The 18,504-nt window shown below is 38.4% G+C and overlaps 2 protein-coding genes across 2 annotated transcripts in view; both read left to right on the top strand.

The window, feature by feature from the left end:
- Window positions 1-9,815: 9,815 nt before the first annotated feature.
- Smp_148780 (hypothetical protein) lies at window positions 9,816-13,702 on the top strand (the record flags this gene model as incomplete). Its single annotated transcript, XM_018791172.1, has 2 exons — window positions 9,816-9,829; window positions 13,468-13,702. 2 exons carry the CDS (start codon window positions 9,816-9,818, stop codon window positions 13,700-13,702), a joined length of 249 nt encoding a protein of 82 aa, XP_018645685.1.
- Window positions 13,703-15,115: 1,413 nt separating this feature from the next.
- The window catches only part of Smp_148790 (laminin beta chain-related), a 76,433-nt gene continuing 73,044 nt past the window's right edge, over window positions 15,116-18,504 (top strand). The window contains exons 1-2 of the mRNA XM_018791171.1: window positions 15,116-15,170; window positions 15,205-15,478. Coding sequence (XP_018645684.1) covers window positions 15,119-15,170; window positions 15,205-15,478 — 326 coding nt within the window. The 5' untranslated portion in view covers window positions 15,116-15,118. The remainder of the gene's footprint in view (window positions 15,171-15,204; window positions 15,479-18,504) is intronic.

Raw genomic sequence — 18,504 nt, 5'->3', positions numbered from 1 at the left:
CCCCTCCCCAGGTCGCGACGACTGAGGAGGGGCGCCAAAACAGTCGCTTGTTTTATGTTAGAGACAGAAACTCTGGCTTGAATTTCTTGGTGGATACTGGCGCTGTTCTTAGCATCATACCTCAAAATAAAACTGAGATTAGTCGAGAAACATCATCAATTACACTTCAAGCTGCAAATAAAACTAAAATTGCGACATTTGGGCAGAAAAACTTAACCCTAGATTTGGGGTTCAGGAGGCAATTCCCTTGGGTTTTCACGGTAGCCTACTTAGATCTGGCAATACTGGGGATGGACTTTCTAGAGAGATACGAATTTCTAGTTGACACCAAGAGACGGCGATTAACACTAAAAGAAACTTCGTATTACACAAAAGGCAAAGAAAGTCACATCAGCTCTCTTAACTTGATTCAAACTCCTCCAGTAACAACAGCGAAATTCCAAGATATACTCGCGGAATTTCCAAACTTAACTAAACCAAACCCACAGCCTTCTAAAGACAAACTAAAAGTAAGTCACACTATCAAAACCGAAGGTGCACCGGTTTTTGCAAAACCCAGGAGACTAGCACCAGATAAGCTCAAAATCGCTAGGGCCGAGTTTGATTATATGCTACAACTGGGTATTATCCGTCCCTCTGATAGCCAATGGGCATCCCCTTTGCATATGGTCCCAAAGAAAAATGAAGGTGACTGGCGACCGTGCGGGGATTACAGAGCCCTCAACCGTCAAACCGTACCAGATAGGTACCCAATACCGCATATCCAAGATTTCACAAACGGTTTACAAGGTATGAACATATTCACTAAAATTGACTTAGTCAGGGCATATCACAATATCCCAGTGGCGGATGAAGATATCCCCAAGACAGCTATTACAACACCCTTTGGCTTATTCGAGTTTTGTTGGGGATGTCAAATCCCCAGAACTTACTTGGTAAATGGCTTAATCTTGTAGTTTTATTTTGAAAATTTGAATTTAGCTGTTTTCGCGCCAAAAGCGCTCTTTTTACCTTCACGTCATATTTCCCACCTGTAAACTATCTTAACCGCTATTGGTCCTTTGTTTCTTTATGTGTGCTATTTACTAATGATGCTCAAGGACAATTTGTTACTGTATAAATGCGCTTGACTTTTTCCCTTATTGGATTGCTTGTACTCGGCTGCTTACGGAATACATATATATTCCCCTACTTGCCTTGGACTTCTTCATCTAGTTAGCGGGGCCTGGGACTAACCGATTAGAATAGCTATCGTGTCATTGTGTCATTGGCTTTCGTTCGTTACCGCGGAGTCGATTTAGCTCAGGCATAACAAGTTTATACGCATGCCATTCGGCCTGAGAAATGCGGCACAGACATTTCAAAGATTCATAGACAATCTACTTCGAGATATGCCATTTGCGCAGGGGTATATAGACGACTTGTTAATTGCCAGCCCCGATTTGCAATCACACGAACAGCATGTAAAAACAGTGTTAAAAAGACTGGATGAACATGGAATAAACATACATCAAAGTAAGTGTGTTTTCGGTGTTCAAACTTTAGAATTTCTCGGTCACACAATAAGCCCAGAAGGGATTAAACCGATCAAAAAAGAAGTAGACACCATTAAACAATATCCCATACCTAGTTCTCTAACACAACTGAGAAGTTTTCTAGGTCTAATTAACTTTTATCGCAGATTCATACCAGGTTGTGCACAATTAATGCAACCTTTGACAGATTCACTAAAAGGAAAACCAAAAGAATTCAAACTGTCTTCTGACGCTGTCGAAGCTATTAAACAGCTTAAAGATAAACTAGCTCAAGCAACTACGTTGATGTATCCGAATTCTCTTTCCCCACTTGCTTTGATGGTGGATGCTTCTGATAAAGCAGTAGGCGGTACCCTTAACCAACTGGTTAAAAACGCCTGGAAACCAATTGCTTTCTTCTCAAAAAGACTCGCTCCAGCAGAGACAAGGTATTCTACCTTCGGGCGAGAACTTCTTGCAATCTACCTAACCATTAAACACTTCCGACACATGTTAGAAGGCAGGGAATTTATGGTCTTTACGGATCACAAACCACTAACGAATGCACTAAAAGCGAGAGCTGATAAATACTCACCTCGAGAAGTCCGACACCTTGACTATATATCACAGTTCACAAGCGATATCCGACATGTCAAAGGTCAGGACAATCAGGCGGCAGATGCTTTATCTAGGCTAGAAATAAACGTGCTACAGCAGTCTACAGTAAACTTCGAGACGTTGAGAAACGAACAGGAGCAGGATTTAGAATTACAAAACCTGCTTAAAACAAACAATTCAAGTCTTAATTTAAAACAGTTCCCATCACCTGTCGATGGTATTCTAATCTACTGTGACACGACCAAGGCAATGCCGCGACCTTTCGTTCCCAAAAGTATGCGAAAGTTGATATATAATAACTTTCATTGTTTGTCTCATCCTGGCGCAAAAGCTTCAACAAAACTAATCAATGCCAGATATATATGGCCGAATTTACAGAAGAATGTACACAAATGGGTTAGAGAGTGTTCAGCATGTCAACAATCAAAGATAAATCGTCACACAAATTCACCCATAGGTGTTTTCTCGCAACCAGATGCACGTTTTGCCCATGTGCATATCGACTTGGTAGGTCCTTTACCACGTTCAAACGGTTTTAATTATCTTTTTACATGCATAGATCGATTTACCAGATTCCCTATAGCCATCCCGATAGCGGACATCACAGCGGAAACAGTAGCCAAAGTTTTCATGCAGAACTGGGTAACCATTTTTGGTACACCTATAACAATAACGACGGATAGAGGAGCGCAATTCGAATCCGAACTATTTAATAACTTGGCTAAACTTCTAGGCTCCAATAGGATACGCTGCACTGCATATCATCCTCAGGCTAATGGGATGGTAGAACGTTTTCACCGTCAGCTAAAAACCGCTCTTATATCTCACTCAAACCCCAATCAGTGGACAGAATTCCTACCGTTAGTTATGTTGGGAATACGAACATCTGTCAAAACTGACGCACAGTGTTCAGCTGCGGAACTGGTTTTCGGAACAACTCTGAGACTACCAGGTGAATTTATTAACCCTAATACTAACAGTCAAAAACTTAATATAGAAAATTATGTAGATCAACTACGAGATCACATGTCTAAACTTAAGCCGATTAATACTCGTGAACAATCGCGCGCCGTATATATACCTAAAGACCTAAGCAGTTGCACGCACGTATGGATAAGATGTGACAAAATAAAAGCACCACTCAGCCCTCCATTTGAAGGTCCTTTCAAAGTCGTCTCAAGAAAATCTAAATATTTCGTGATAGAAAAACATGGAAACATCGACACAGTAAGTATTGATGGGCTAAAGCCGGCTTATCTAGATCATGAACCACCATACGTGTTGTTAGATCGTTTAACTGACAAATCCATTACGGAATCAAAATATAAAGATGATAAATCTTTACAAATGACTAAAACGGTTCGCTGGGCACATCCGATTAGTCAGTCAAGGATGTTGACAGTTTCGACTGCAGGATAAATCTAACCACGTAGCTAATCAGACCCTGCATCTACTTAAAAATATTTTGTTTTCTTCATTCCGCCTCACATACAACTCCCCAGAACTTTTACCTTTGATATATAAGTGTTATGTTAAATATTTTTTTTAAATACTGGACACATAAGCTAGGTATTCCGAAACGATGGCTGAGGATTTTATTCAAACTCGTACAACTTACACTGGCAAATACAACGAATTCAAAAAGCAACCCAGGCGAGTTTTATAATTTCTTTTTCTGGTTAATTAACTATACTGGCTATACATATATACCATATGAACTAATTCTAAAAGTTTTCGGTCGAAGATATGTTTAGTAGCTTGATACAATTACTATGGTCAAGTACTTATTAAAGTTCTCATCATTTTTTTTTAAATTTCTGACATTGAAGAATCAATAACCGTGAAGATATGGTACAGTACGTTACTGTAAGGATACTATCTTAGCCGCGTTGATTCCACATACCTAATTTTAAACACAACGTATAAAAGAACTGTTAAGTAATCATAACATTGAACTGACGATATGACTATCGTAGCTATGTTAACGTTAAACCAATTATTATTAGTGGCCCATACAAAACCCTGGAACTTAACACTAGCGTTATAAAAAAGACATGTTATGTCAATAGCTTATATATATACTTTTTTTCTCGGTTTAATAATAACGTAAAAAGAGTATTTGACACAACTGTACTTGATCCGCATACTCAACACAATTTTTTTGCTTCTTAACCGTATATTCGTTTCCGTTTTGTGGATTACTCTGATGCACCCTTGGTTACGCACCTAGTTGTAAAAAGCGGTCATCACTGGCTCAAGGTCATGCACTTGATCGATTTTGTTAAAGAGCCCAACTTCTAGCAAGTTCACCCTTTTACATATACGCATTACAAAAGAGTTTTTTTGTTGCTGTTTTCATGGTTATTCGTGCACAAGATATCTACACTATGTTTATTTCCTTCCAGAATACCAATCCGTTCTGGAGGCCAAGCACTTACATGAACGGAACAATTATCAATTGCATTTATGTATTTCCATTTTGTATCTTATTATTTTAGGCAGGCAGTGGAGCAGTTCTTCAGGTTTGCTTGATTTTCACCATTACCTTTGAAGTAGACTCTTCTTTACTTTTTACTTGAGGGCGACTCAAGAGGCAGGTGAGTAAACACCTGATAGCCGGTCTGAGCATGGAAAAATCGTACCTCACCAACATGGTGTTGGGTAGCCCGCTCGCGGCACTTCCTCAGATATTCTTATTCCACATTCTCACACTTTCTCTTGAAAGCACGCAGCAAACCGTCAGCGATAGTTGTAGAAAAGATCACATGCCACAAAGATGACAAGCTGGTAAATGAAGAGACATCCATGGACTATCATTGAAAGCGTTAGTCGTAACTGATTGTAAGTCAAATAGTGAGCGAGTTGATAATTTCGCCTTGGGATGAGAAATAGAACGAAGGTGTTATCGATAGATAGGTTAATCGAACCGACGTTCCTACGGAAGTCGATTCTAGGGGGAAGCTAATGTAACAGCTCAGGTTGGTTGGTTAAGAGTTGACCCCAAACAACCAGGCATATGCTAAAACAGTATTGTTCAAGTATTCATTCACTTCCTTACCTTTTGTAAGCGTTATATTCCCTACTATCTTATATGGAATGTTGAGAGCCTTTGTTTGTCTGAACAGATAATCCCACGCTCCACTGTGACTGAGCGAAGATCGAAATAAAGACCTATTCACTACTTCTCTGGTTTCTTCTATCAATAGCACGAGGGTTACCTATAGGCACGAAAGGTCCATTGGCAGTCTATTCCACATGGTTGAGTAGCGAATAACGAAAAAATTCTGGCGTAAATTTGTGTGGGTTTTTGGAATCGCTAGAATATTTTCCTTATTGCATAGATTGTGGGACGGTATCATAGAGTATGAAGGGGTAGATAGCGAAGAGTAAGAAATACCGTTAAGAAGCCGGTAGAGAAAGATAAGGTTTAATTTGATACGCCTGATCCAGAGAGGTTCTAGTTTGAGTTGTTGACATCTTTGGTGATAGTCTTTGTTGTCAGAATACCCCAAAACAGCTTTGGTGGACTTTCTTTGAACACCTTCAATTTTAATCAGGTCATTATGCCTGCAGTTACTGTAAACTAAGATACCATATTCAAGAATTGGTAAGATACATTTTCTGCATAATAATAATCTCGATTCGGTATTATTGAAATTAATCATTATGAATCCGATGAGCCTTCTAGCTTTGGATACTTGAGATGCTATGTGTTCAGAAAAGTTCAAACTGTCGCTATATCTTAAACCCAAGTCACGAACAGTGTTGAGAGGTTTCAGTGTATGTTTGTGTATAGCCAGATTTAAGTTAAGGCAACGGCCAATGTTAATAAATCCACTTTTGTCAACATTAAGTGGCAAATTCCACGAAATAGTCCATTCGTACAACTTGTTTACTTCTTCTTGGATTACCGTTGAAATATAGCTTTCTTTGCTGGGAGATGAGAATGAATAAACTACTTTTAGATCATCGGCAAAATGAAAAGGTTTACCATATTGAAAGAGGGAGCAAACATCATTGATAAAAAAGAGAAATAGTAATGGACCAATTACACTTCCTTGTATAACCCCACTGGTTACATTCACAGGTTTGGAGTAGCAAGATCCAAAGCGGACAATTTGGCTACGTTCTTCTAAAAATGACTTGAGCCAAGAAAAAAGGGGATTCTGTATTCCATATGAAGAGAGTTTTATAAGAAGAAGTTTGTGTGAGACGCTGTCGAAGGCCTTACTAAAGTCGAAGTACAGAATTATCACTGACTGACCAACATCTCTTCTCTGGGTAATTTGATCAAAAAATTCCAGGTGCGATGTGAAGCATGAGCGTTTGGTCATGAACCCGTATTGGGATGAGCTGATCAGATTAGCCGAAAGCAAAAATGATAATAGCTGTTTGTGTATGATTTTTTCCATAGTTCTTGACAGCACGGGTGTCAAATTAATTGGTCTGTAGTTAACAATATCACTGCGTGATCCGGTTTTGAATCTGGGGATGATAAGAGATGTTTTCCATACAGATGGATAGGCCCCATATTCCATAGATAGTTTGAAAAGTATTAAACAAAATAATGGGAATTCTCTACTACCATATTTCACAAATGATGAGATAATCCCGTTAGGTCCACCGTCATAGGACTTTTTCAAGGAAGTTATGGCCTGCTTGATGTTGGAGGGTACGAAATCAATTTCCGAAATGTGTCTGCATGTCAGCATTGGAAATGTGTTGATGCAGCTTTCAGTTCTAGTGTTATAGCACTGCGAGAAATGCTGACTGAATTGTTCGCAAACAATATCGGGGTCATCAATAATTCTTCCGTTAACTATGAAGAATTTGGTTGCGCCAAGAGAATTTGACTTCACACACGATTTAAAAAGCCGAAGTATTGATAGTTCTGGGCTTTTATTACCTAGGGCTTTATTTTCTCTATTCATAAAATACTTGCGTTTAGATGAAGCACTCTTGTCAATTAACTTAAGTATACTCTGTAGTGTATACAAGTCATTATGCTTGTAGTAACGGTGTTTTAATTTCCTCAGCTTTCTTTTAGAAGTTTTAAAATTATTCTGGCCCCTATTGGAGTTACAAGCCACATGGCTAATAATTGGAGCAGTGCAGTCGAGGCAGTGTATCAAGTTGTGGTATAGATCAGAGATCGCAATGTCAATATTATTTGTGGTAAAATAAGTTTCCCATGGTAAACAACGAATGAGACTTCCAGTCCGTTTTCATGTTTGTTGATCAAAATGTCTACTCTTGTACATCATTGCAGCTTTAGAATTCAATTGTATGGCATCGAAAGGATGAATGATACACAATACTACTTTGTGATTACTCTTAAAAAACTCATGACCAATATGCACTGAGATAGAATCTATGTTGATAGTAAATAATAAATCAAGTATATTATTCCTTCTAGTCGGTTGTCGGACCTGTTGAACCCATCCACAAAGTCCTAGTGTTTCAACTAACTTGTCATGTCGACCTGGTACCGGAGTTGAATCCCATGTAATGTTTGGCAGATTAAAATCACCTCCGATGATTTTAAAAGTATGCGGTTGGTGTGAAGCAATGGAAAAGATGTTTGTTAGTAATCTGTCAAACCTAGAGTCTGCATGTGGTGGTCTGTATATGCATCCTACCAGTAGATAGTTCCGAGATCCACAGTTTACAGTAACCCAGGTGGAGTCGTCTATAGCATGAAGGGATTTATCCTGAGTATCCGAACGGACATAGATAAGTGTACCGCCCCCTAATCCATTACATCTATCTGTCCTAAAGAAAACATAGTTATCTATATGCAGGGAGTGATCGGATATAGATGAGTTGCACCACGTTTCCGTAATAAGTACAATAGTTGGATTTACAAGGAATAAAAGGGTTTTGAGGTGAGAAATTTTATTGGGCAGAGAGCGAGCATTGAACGAAAGAATAAGAAATTGGGAATTACCATGGTGAAGCAGGTTAGAGTATAAATCACACTTGGTATTTTCATGAATACTCGTAGGATTGGCTAAGGTGAGAGTTGTGTTGCGATCGGAAAACGATTCAACAACTTTGTCATCATTTGAAGTATGTTTACTGTTGCCGGCAGAAAAGCCGGCGGAAGTACAAAAGAGTCTTCTCATTGTTATTGGATATAACATTTGGTAAAGGAATAGTATACATATTGGGAGCCGGGCCAAGAAGGCTATCAGGTCTATGTGTGCGACCAAGTGGCCGTTTACAATTTAGATTGCTATTTATACCTGACGTACAGGGAACATGTTCTAAACTCTTATTTCCAAGGTTTGTGGTTGATTTTGGCTCATTCGTAATTTGAGGAGGGTCGTGTGTTGTTAAAGATGCTGGAGATGGTTTGTAAGGTTCGAATATATCGACGTTAAGCGTGTGGTCAGGCAGATAATTTTTATGACCAGTTTTCCCGTTATCCGTTGCACAGTCACTGTAACTGGTTGTTGCACTAACGGCGACTTGGACTGTCTTATCCCATTCGTAATCAGTACAAATACTTAGGGTTGAATCTAAGTCAACTTTCTTAAAAGGATGGGCATCACCTACATTGGGACTAATTTCTTTTGGGTTTTGAACTTTAGGAGATGCAGGAGAGTTTTTCGGTGGTTGCATATTCTGGATTCCAAATAATTAAACTAGGAACGTTTTTAACTTCTTTGAAAGTCGTGTCCACGGCTTTCGACCGCGATGTCAGATCCTGGCATCTTACTGTTAGCTTTCCTCGTAACAGTGTCGTGTGAGTCGAGCGAAAGACTTGCAACAATAATTGATGGGGCCAAACATTTCCCATCTATGATAGGGCTAAATATTGTTCTACTTTCTGACTTTAGCGGAGTAATCTGACACGCAGAATGTGAGTACAACAAGGACTTTTCAACTGTACGGGTGCTTTCTTTGACAATCTTTCCTTCTCTTCTACGTTTCCGCGTCATCCATTTCCCATCAGTCGCAGCATCCAAATTAGGACGACTCGGGACGATAATGGTTCTAGCCGGATCACCAGTCGCTGCTGTAGCAACTAAGCCACCAATATCTAACGGTGTATCGTACATTAATTGTTTCGGCATAGAAAGCTCTATTTCGTATCGGACAGTTGGGTGTCTGGTACGCGTTGTGACAGCCGTGACAGTTTTGCATTAGTCATTTATGGGTTTGTGTCTTTTGGAATCTGATTGAATTCTTCCCAATTCGACAGCTATCACATTGCTGGGCAGAAGGTTGGTTGTAACTTGAATAATAATAGGGAGAAAATTCTAATGCTACGAGAAGACAATCGCTTCAAGACAATAATAAACAAGCAAATCAGTGGATTGGAAATGAGGTGTGAGCAGAAAATAGGACAAGAATATATGGAAGATATAGGTGATAAGAAAGCAAATATCATTAGAATAATGATATATGATAATGATAACGGTAGGTAAGTTTCATGATAAGCATTGGATAGAACTAGTTCGAGCAAAAGACGGTATCCTATAGGCGAGAACGTGTCTATCAAGTTTCGCATTGCGACTATTCACTGGATGACTATGACCACTTTGACTAGGAGAGCAGTCCATGTGGGAGATGGAAGCTCTTAATGAGAAAAAGTGGAAAGGGATCTGGATTCTAGCGCTTTGATATGAGATCTTTCTAGGATTCTCTTAAACAGTGTGGTATTACGTTTTTTGTAGGATGCTCGTCCTGAGGTATGTTGGCATACTCAACATGTTGTACGTCACAGTTGAACCACCTCTTGTCTTCCTATAGCTAAGTGAAGATAGTTCAAAGTGTTGGGGACTATCTTCTCCAGACTAGCTCCTTAGTCCAATAACCCACTTAGTTACTAGCCTCTGTACATGACCTAATAGATTTATAGGTCCCATTACCAAGTTTTGATTTGATAATACTGAATAAATTGAACATTGTGTAGATTGTTATAAATAACTAATATATTTGTAATATCTCAATGGGTAAGAAAATTAGATTTTCTGACATTATGTGACTCGGTGTAAGTCATTTCTTCTGAGAATAAATAACCAAATTAAAATTAATCGAAGTTTAAATAGTACAACGGAACAACAAGAATATAAAGTGATCAACCAAAAAACAACTACTCTCCTTTCTTTGTAGTCGGAAAGCTTTTTTGTAATATTTTGATATTTTTGAAATCGATCTCATGGTTGTTTAAAATGGCGTGAACTGCTATTACCGGAAAAATTTAAGTCTATTCAGTTCTACAGGATTATCGGGAGGTTTCATTGTGTAGCTCATATGTTCTTTGGCACGGGCCAAGATTTCGTTAGATGGCTCTCCAATATAGAAGGCATCATAATCAACACAACCTAATTTGTAGACGCAGTTCTGTGTAGACATGAACGGGATTTTTTTCTTTTAATCGAACTAGAGTATTTCAATATGTGTTGATCATTTTGTAATATAATTTAATTGTGTGTTGTTTTACGATTCTTTGGAGTTCCTCTGTTGTGCCATGACGGTGTGGTAAAACTGCAGTACCAATCCATGGCATTTCATTATTAATTATAAATTACTGAGCCGTCCTGTTTTAATATACTTCCAATAATCTTCGTAGGAAAACTATTAAATTGTAAGATACTAGTTACATTCTTCTTTTCTTTTTGTTTGTCCCCTTCTGAAGTGATGATCCTGTTGGCTTACACTGAGTCGCGAAACGTCAGAAAATCTAATTTTTCTACTCATTGGGATATTACAAATATGTTATTTGCTAAGAGATTTATGTCTATAACGAAGAGACACGATGAGGAAACATTGTGAGCAGCAGGATGTGGTCATCGGTATATTTCAAACATGGTTGGGATCAAATTTAGAGTGATAGCGCCAAGTTGTCATCAAACAAGGTGGAAATTTGTGAAGATAACATGGATGATGAGGGCTTGAAAATGCCTTTGTCCGTAGCACTTTTATATTCAAGGCATACTAACCCGGTCAAATCAGAAGTCAGAAATAAGTGAGTTCGGAGATACGTTTGAAAGGTTGTCGGTTTGTTGAGAAGCGTCTGATTTAAGCTAGCTAGTAATTGCAAGAGAGCCGTAGCATGGAGTACTTACTCGTGATCTGGCTTAGGTGAGTAACCGAGCACTTTAACCTAGGGTGTGCCCAATAAAACTAATGAGGTCAGCATCAAAGTAGAAGGCTTAAGGGACTATTTATTTCGATAATTTATTTACAGCTACAGTCGTCTGTCTTGGCTGAAGACATTATGTAGTCTGTACTGGTCTCTAAGCTTCCTGTCATATTGAGTTCAAGATTGCGTACTAAGGAAACAACTGAAAGGGCGTTTCCATGAAGGAAGTAAGCTGTTTGCGTCAAATAGGACAGAAAGCCCATGATATGATAATTCGACAGGATGAGTTTTAACCTATTGTGTGTGGCAGATTCCTCTATTTTTAAGTTCCTTTCAGAGCTAAAGTATATTTCCGTTTTTCTATGGACTTCCAGCTCTTCGCGTCATCTGAGTAGATTAGTGTTGCTGAGCATATTTTATCTAATAGGAAGAGAAACGGATATGTGATTCTCCCTGCGAAACTCCTGATGTTGAGGCCCACCAGCTCGCGTGCACTCATTTAACCTATGTTTTCTAAGACTTTGTTAGTCTTCACGGAGGATGCTGTTTTTATCCATGCGTTCTCTCACTTGTTTGTTGACCAGTCTATTCATTATCTTCCATAGTATTCACTGTAACGTGATTTCCTCGTAAAGAGCTGGGTCGCTCCTAACTCCTCTTTGTAAATCGGAGAGCAAGTAGTATATCTACACTCTTATGAATGTTGATTTGACTCCAGTGAGTGCCCAAACAGGTCATATACTGGCGTACTGATGGATTTCGTGCGTTGTTGGAAGACAACTGAGAAGACGCTGCCACATTTTGATGGCTTTCCTGGTTCAGGGACTTTAGTTTCCTCACTAATAACCCAGAAGTTAGATGAATGTTCCCCAGAACATCAGATGAGTTCAAACTTGGTGAGTGTCACAAGCTCGTAGGTTCATGGTTAAATTAACAGATAAAATAGGGATTGAAATCCGCTGCTATCTCCAATTTAGAATGATCTTCGTCATTCGGCTCTTCAGGAGCACAGATGCCCTGGTTCAAGGTTTGTTTTTAGTCATGAACCTTCCTATTAGTAATTGGACACGATAATCCTCCACTGGAAGTTGATCATTTGTCGGAATCTAGTTTATTTTTGTTAGGGTTTTTAGTCTATGGCCCGTCTTGTGGAGCAACCAACATCTTAAGAGAGTCTTGAAATCATAGTGGGTGTGACAAGCCAATTATGGAGCCACTATATAGGAGTTGTTTTCCACTTAATTAGTTGAGCCTTCGGCTTATAGTATTTGCTCAAAATCCCGATGTGGCCATTTTAATATCTCCTTGACTGTCCTACCTTTTTAGATGTTAGAACCTGTGGGACGCCGATATATTCTTTCGGTCAAGCAATTTGTGCTGTTCGCATTGTAGTAACACCAGCATGGCTTTGTCATTTCGGTTAGTTCTGTTCTGTATGGTGTTACATCTGTGAAGTGTCTGATAGCGAACGTCACTACTGCTCCCGTTTTGTGCATCCTATGTCATCGGGAAAGTGAGATACCTTCCTAAGTCACATCTTCCGTGATGTCGGGAAATACCAGCGTTTCAGTTAGGACTGTAATCTTCAGATTCAAATGAAGTCATGTTTCTGATCTCAAATAATTTACGCCTTAATCCGCTTAGGTTGGTGTGGAGGGACTTAACGATTCCTCTTATCAACTAGTCCTTCTCGACAGCAGTATCTGTCTTCGGATTTTCGGAAAACTTTTTTAAATGTCGGTTAACCAGTTCCGCAGGAACTGGCCGGCGCATGTTTTTGGCTTTTATAAGGTGTTCAATTGCCGGGATCGTGATCTCTGTGTTCTATGTCATAGTTTGTTGACCAAGGTCAACGAACACCGAGACGTGTCTTTTTTTTCGGCTTTTCTACAGTTGTTTTGCCAATATTGATCGACTCTCTCAACATCTTTCGTTACTGGAGAGGAAATCCTTCGAGATGTACCACGCGTAGGGATCCTCAGTTAGAACCTCTCAGTTTTTAAAGTTGATAACCATCATATACCGTGATATATTGGTCGTGAGGTCTAACGGACGAAGTTATGGTAAGCGCTAGCTTCCATAGTAATGTGAAGACTTATGCCATGGGATAGCCAAAGCCACAATTTCAGTCGTGTTTTTTCGGCTGCCGCCCACCAACTCAGGCACTCCACAGACTGCCATACTGCTTGGCTCTTGAGTATTCGTAGTTTATCTCTTGGCGGTATCTCAAATATCTCATAGTTGGTTGTGTCTAACTCGGGTTTCAGACAACCATCTAATCGATGGTCTTCTAGATGTCAATAAGACTAATAATGCAACGTGTGCTAAATTTAGCTTTGCCATTAATGGAGAGAGTCCATTTTTCACCATATTTTGTCCCTCACAAGGGCGCAATAGTTTTAGTCAGTGGCATTCACGTCAAGCAGTGAAGTGCATTTGTCTCACTCTTATCAACGACCCTCCTACTTTCTATTAGGTTATCTTCCAAAATGAAATATTCTATGAAATCAGGGTTTTTTCGAACTTCTCTGACACCTAGTTTTATTGTTTTGGGAAATATTGTTTACATTTCCCTTTCTAACGTCCACCCCTTGCTCCTTGCTGTCAACGGTAGCTAGGGTACATGCAACAGTAGTTAACTTAATCATGGTTTCGGAGCTTGTTTCGCTCCAATGGCTGTGTCCAAGTACTGGCACGGTTATTATCATGAGGGTTTCATGTTTCTCCTTTGTTAGTTTCGTTTTTCTGCGCTGTGAGTAAACATACCAGGACCATGGGTAGCAGAGACTGAACATGAGTTTGTGGTACTGTCTAATTATTGCAGTGTCACGACGATTGTGGAGCTAACCACTACATCAATCACTAACACATATACCGGAACACCGGTTTTAATTAGCGACGAAGATGAGATAGAATTTCCGTTTTTGTTTCGTTTTCTACCAGAAGACTGCGTTATGAGGAGCTTCAGACTCTCTTTCCTCTTAATTCTCTTGAGCTGACTAGTCTTACTAAGGGTGAGAGTGTGATCCTGATTACTAAGTTGAAGACCCAGTTCTGTTGTCTTAGTCAAGTGGTCCGTGTCGTACACACTACTCTGTGGTTCATTATCTGATGTTGTCTCGCACTTTCATACAGGTGTGTTGCCAGAAACGGGGATTATCAACTTAATATTTACCTTTGGTTTAAGACCTCTACCAGTCGTCATGGTGGCTATGGTGTATGTCCCGGTGTAAACTCCACTGCCGTACATATTACTCAACAGATTAAAAAGTAGAATGTGAGAAAATTCAAGGAGAAAGTATGCAAGATGTAAGTTTCGAAATATAAAAATGAATATGGTGCGTATGAATAGAACCTGGAAAATACTTGGAATCTCTAACGTCTCGTCGAAGCACTTCGCATGGATCTAGTGACCCTTCCATAAGATCTGTGTGCACAAGTGAATAAATGTGTGCTTGTTGCAGTTGAAACAACTGGGAAGAGAGCAGTTAATCGGAACAACTAGAACTACAACACAATAGTTCAACCTTGGTATGAATAAGGATGTTAAATTTATTAGTTCGACTGTCTGCCACCAAGTTAAGACGCAATGTGTGTCCTTTGAAGTGATTAGATATTACAACCCGTCAAGGGAAACAGGGTAATTGGCGTTATTGTTGAAAGATCACGACAGATTCGAAGAGCGCGCATTGACGTTGTCAATAAATGGTTTTGTAAAATGAATGAATTGTAACTAAAACCAATGAAAAGATTTGTCATCATTCCCTAAGTAGTTGATATAACCCAATGTGATGCATATTGAATCATAAAATGTTTGTGTTTATATACATCAATAATACAATTAGCGATAGGTTATTTTTCGACTGATGTATGTAGTTCATGTGAACGGACGATGAGTGGTATTTTGCTGACTTCTATTTTATTGTCCTACGTTTTAACAACAAGTATTGTGATAGTATTAATCAAACAACTTTCTAGGTTCATATGAGATTGCGTTTTCGGAGGACTATTCTTGTGAAAATACTATATGTAATCCTCGAGCCGGTGACTTGTTGATTGGTCGAGAAAGCTCACTTGTTGCATCTTCAACTTGCGGCTTGAACGAAGTCGAGGCCTACTGCGTTGTAACAACCAGCGGTAAAAGCTATTGTAAAGAATGTACTTCTAAACAACCGTACAATTCCATAACCAATCCTGAAAGTCATCGTGTGGAAAATGTTGTTTCACGAGTCCCAAGTAACCCTGGAAGATGGTATGTTAGTTAAATGATTATATTTTCTTCTAAACTATTTACACCGTCTCTGTACTGAATACATATGGTGCGAATATCTTGGACTTTACAATGTGCGCAAGGAAGTCTCCTTCTAAAATTAAATAATTTCGTCCACTAATGTCCATTTATGATTTGAAAACACAAATAATATTAAAAGCGTAAAAAAATTGTCGCATGTGATACAGGTAATCCTAGATCCATGGAGTCACACTCAGTTTCAGGAGAACAAGGGTTTGAAAGTTCTGAGCTAATTCCAATGATGATAGTCTCCATGTAAGTTTGAACTAAAACATCTGTAAACACATGTGGCAACAAATGGTCCGACCATTTTAACAATTTGACCGGAACTCCCGGAGTCGAGAATTCGGGTTTGAGAATATGAACGTTTTTTACCATTTGTAAGTCTGATATATTAATAGGTAGGAAAAATGAGGGCGTGTAACATAGATATTCATTGTTATGTTATTCACTGAATGTCATTAGGCCAACTCGAATCTTTTCCAATTTTGATAAAAGTGAAGTTGGTTTCAACAATACATCGTAAGGTAACCAGAATTTTAGGAGATAGCTAATTTTCAGTTCCTCGGACCTTTTCGTACAACTCAGTCGTTTTTATGGGGTAACCAGATGTTTTTGTACAACACCTGATTTTCGGTAGAGTGAGTTATCTGTAAAATGTCTTGAAGTATAGTTTTATGAATTTTAAAACATATGGCATCTAACGGTTGATATATCCTAGGGGTTTTCGGATGATGTTGACTTCTAGACCACTATGTCTAAATAAAGAATGGCCTGACAGTTCGTAAAATGCATTCATCCATATAATTTGGAGCCTGAGTTAACTATACTCTTTCTGTCGATGACTGATTACCTACCCCACACTGAATATAGGTTGGAATATTTGAAAAAGTCTTTTAAGATTAAATTTTTAAGTTCGCTTATTAGTTTAGAATGTATTTCTTCTGGTACCGCTGGATTCTACACACTAAATTTATTTGGCAGTTTAAGGTCGCCTTGCTCCCGAACAATTTTTGTATTCGGACTGTTACCAAAAAAGTATGAATTATTGTACAAGGTAGGTAGTTTACCCTCTATTTTACATCTATAAAATGCATGTTGTTATTTTGGAGTTGTCGTATATCAACAAGGATATAGAACTATCCCCTTGGAATAATGGAATAGCGCATTCGTTTACAGAGCTCCAATATTCATGACTTCATCATCCTTGTTTTTTACTCAGCTTGCAAGATTATTTTTAGCCTACTTTTGCCCTGCACCTTTTTATGTGATGTGCAAGCTGCAGGCCTAAAGAAGGTGACTTATTTTTTCAGTGTTCAAACGTGAGTCCCTAAGTGCATTTGAGATGACTTGGTATAGATTTTTGATGTCGAATTGTTGCTTTCGTTTGTTTAATTTCTTTATAATCCCCGTCTTTTTTGGATTGAGAAGCAATATAGTGTCTTATACACCAATGCAACGGAACAATATTTTGGAGGCTTGATTGGTAGAACTTTGTTGATTTAAGGTTTCCTACCAGAAACTGAATCAGGTTTTTCATTAAGACCCTCAGATATTTCTGAGTCCATTACAGAATATGAGACACTGACAGCACTCATTTGCAATTCGGTTTATTTTGATAAAACTCTTTCTCCTGAATTAACCTTCTAAATTTTTTTGTCGACTAATATGGGCCGTACGATATTTTACTTTAATGGGACGACTAAGTGTTTGTTTGCACGTTGACAAGATAGGTATTATCTCAGTCTACTTGGTTTTTTGTACATATATCATTTTGTTCAGTAATGTTCATTTTGGTCACATTTTGAATCGACATTTGTTTGAAAACCAGATCAAGCTTAACGAGAAAGCATTGTTGAAAGATTCATTTGAATTGTGACTTACTGAAGCTTTTTCTGTATACTAATATGAGGTTTCTGAAAAACGTTGCGGAATCGACCATCGCTTTTACTAGACCACAAGCTATTTAACACCGGATGACATCAGCTTGTCACTGGTAGTTACTTTTCAAGAATTTTGTTGCTATATTTTTAATATTGCCAGGATTTATCTTAAAAATGGGCAGAACACTTCAATTCATGCAAAAAGCCTGATGAATGGGGGAATAATGCACTAAACTATGGTTATCTATCAAGCCAAAAAACATAAAAAATCAATCCACGAATATTTGCTCTCTCTAAATAAAGAAGTATAGGGCTGCTCAGAAATATTTTTGGTACATTTGCTTTGATACCCCAGCTGATTTAAGTCCAATGAAATCAAAACTAACTACCCCTTATCATTTGAAACTGTCAAGATTAATAATGATTACTACATGGGAAAAGGTAATTTACCGCTTCAGAAAAGAAGTTGTGCTTGTTGTAGCCAACCAAGATAAGTCATATTTAGGATTTTGTGGCAGGTATTACATAGATTCGACAGGTTTATTTGTTGCCTTTGTTTTCAAAGTGAACTTAGGGCATTTATAGTGTGTTTATCTTGTTTGCTATTTGAACATTATAACTTGATTCGTAAGGCGAAGTTTATCAGGGGACGCTTGATAGGAGTTTTAACTGTAAATGACTAATAAGAAACTGTTAGTAGGTACTGTTTGTATTTAACTTTTGTACCAATCGCTGTACAGGGGTAAGTAAGCGGTTGAAAACTCGTCAAATAACCACTTTATTTCCAAGACTAAGAGTGTTTCAATAATTTTACATAAAGAATCAAGATCAATGTAATATAATCTCAATTTAGTTCCTTCCACGCAGAAAGAAATATGTTCAAACTCACCGAGTGAACTATGCCACTGAATGTTAGGTTTAATTGAATATTTTTCAGTCACCCCCGTTCTATATCATTTTCAATTGTTACTTTCCTCTCAAGATAAGCGACAAAATTGTATGTCCTAAATTTTTTCAGTCAGCTAGATAAACACACAAGATGAATTTGAACATTCTAAAAATTATATGGGTTAGGTGATAGAACAGCGTTTTGTGTTAATATTC

This window comes from Schistosoma mansoni (genome assembly GCF_000237925.1).
Source record: "Schistosoma mansoni, WGS project CABG00000000 data, chromosome 4 unplaced supercontig 0032, strain Puerto Rico, whole genome shotgun sequence".
In the NCBI taxonomy this organism is placed as follows: Eukaryota; Metazoa; Platyhelminthes; class Trematoda; order Strigeidida; family Schistosomatidae; genus Schistosoma; species Schistosoma mansoni.
Note: the sequence above shows the minus strand (reverse complement) of the source record. Positions and strands in the feature narration are given on the sequence as shown.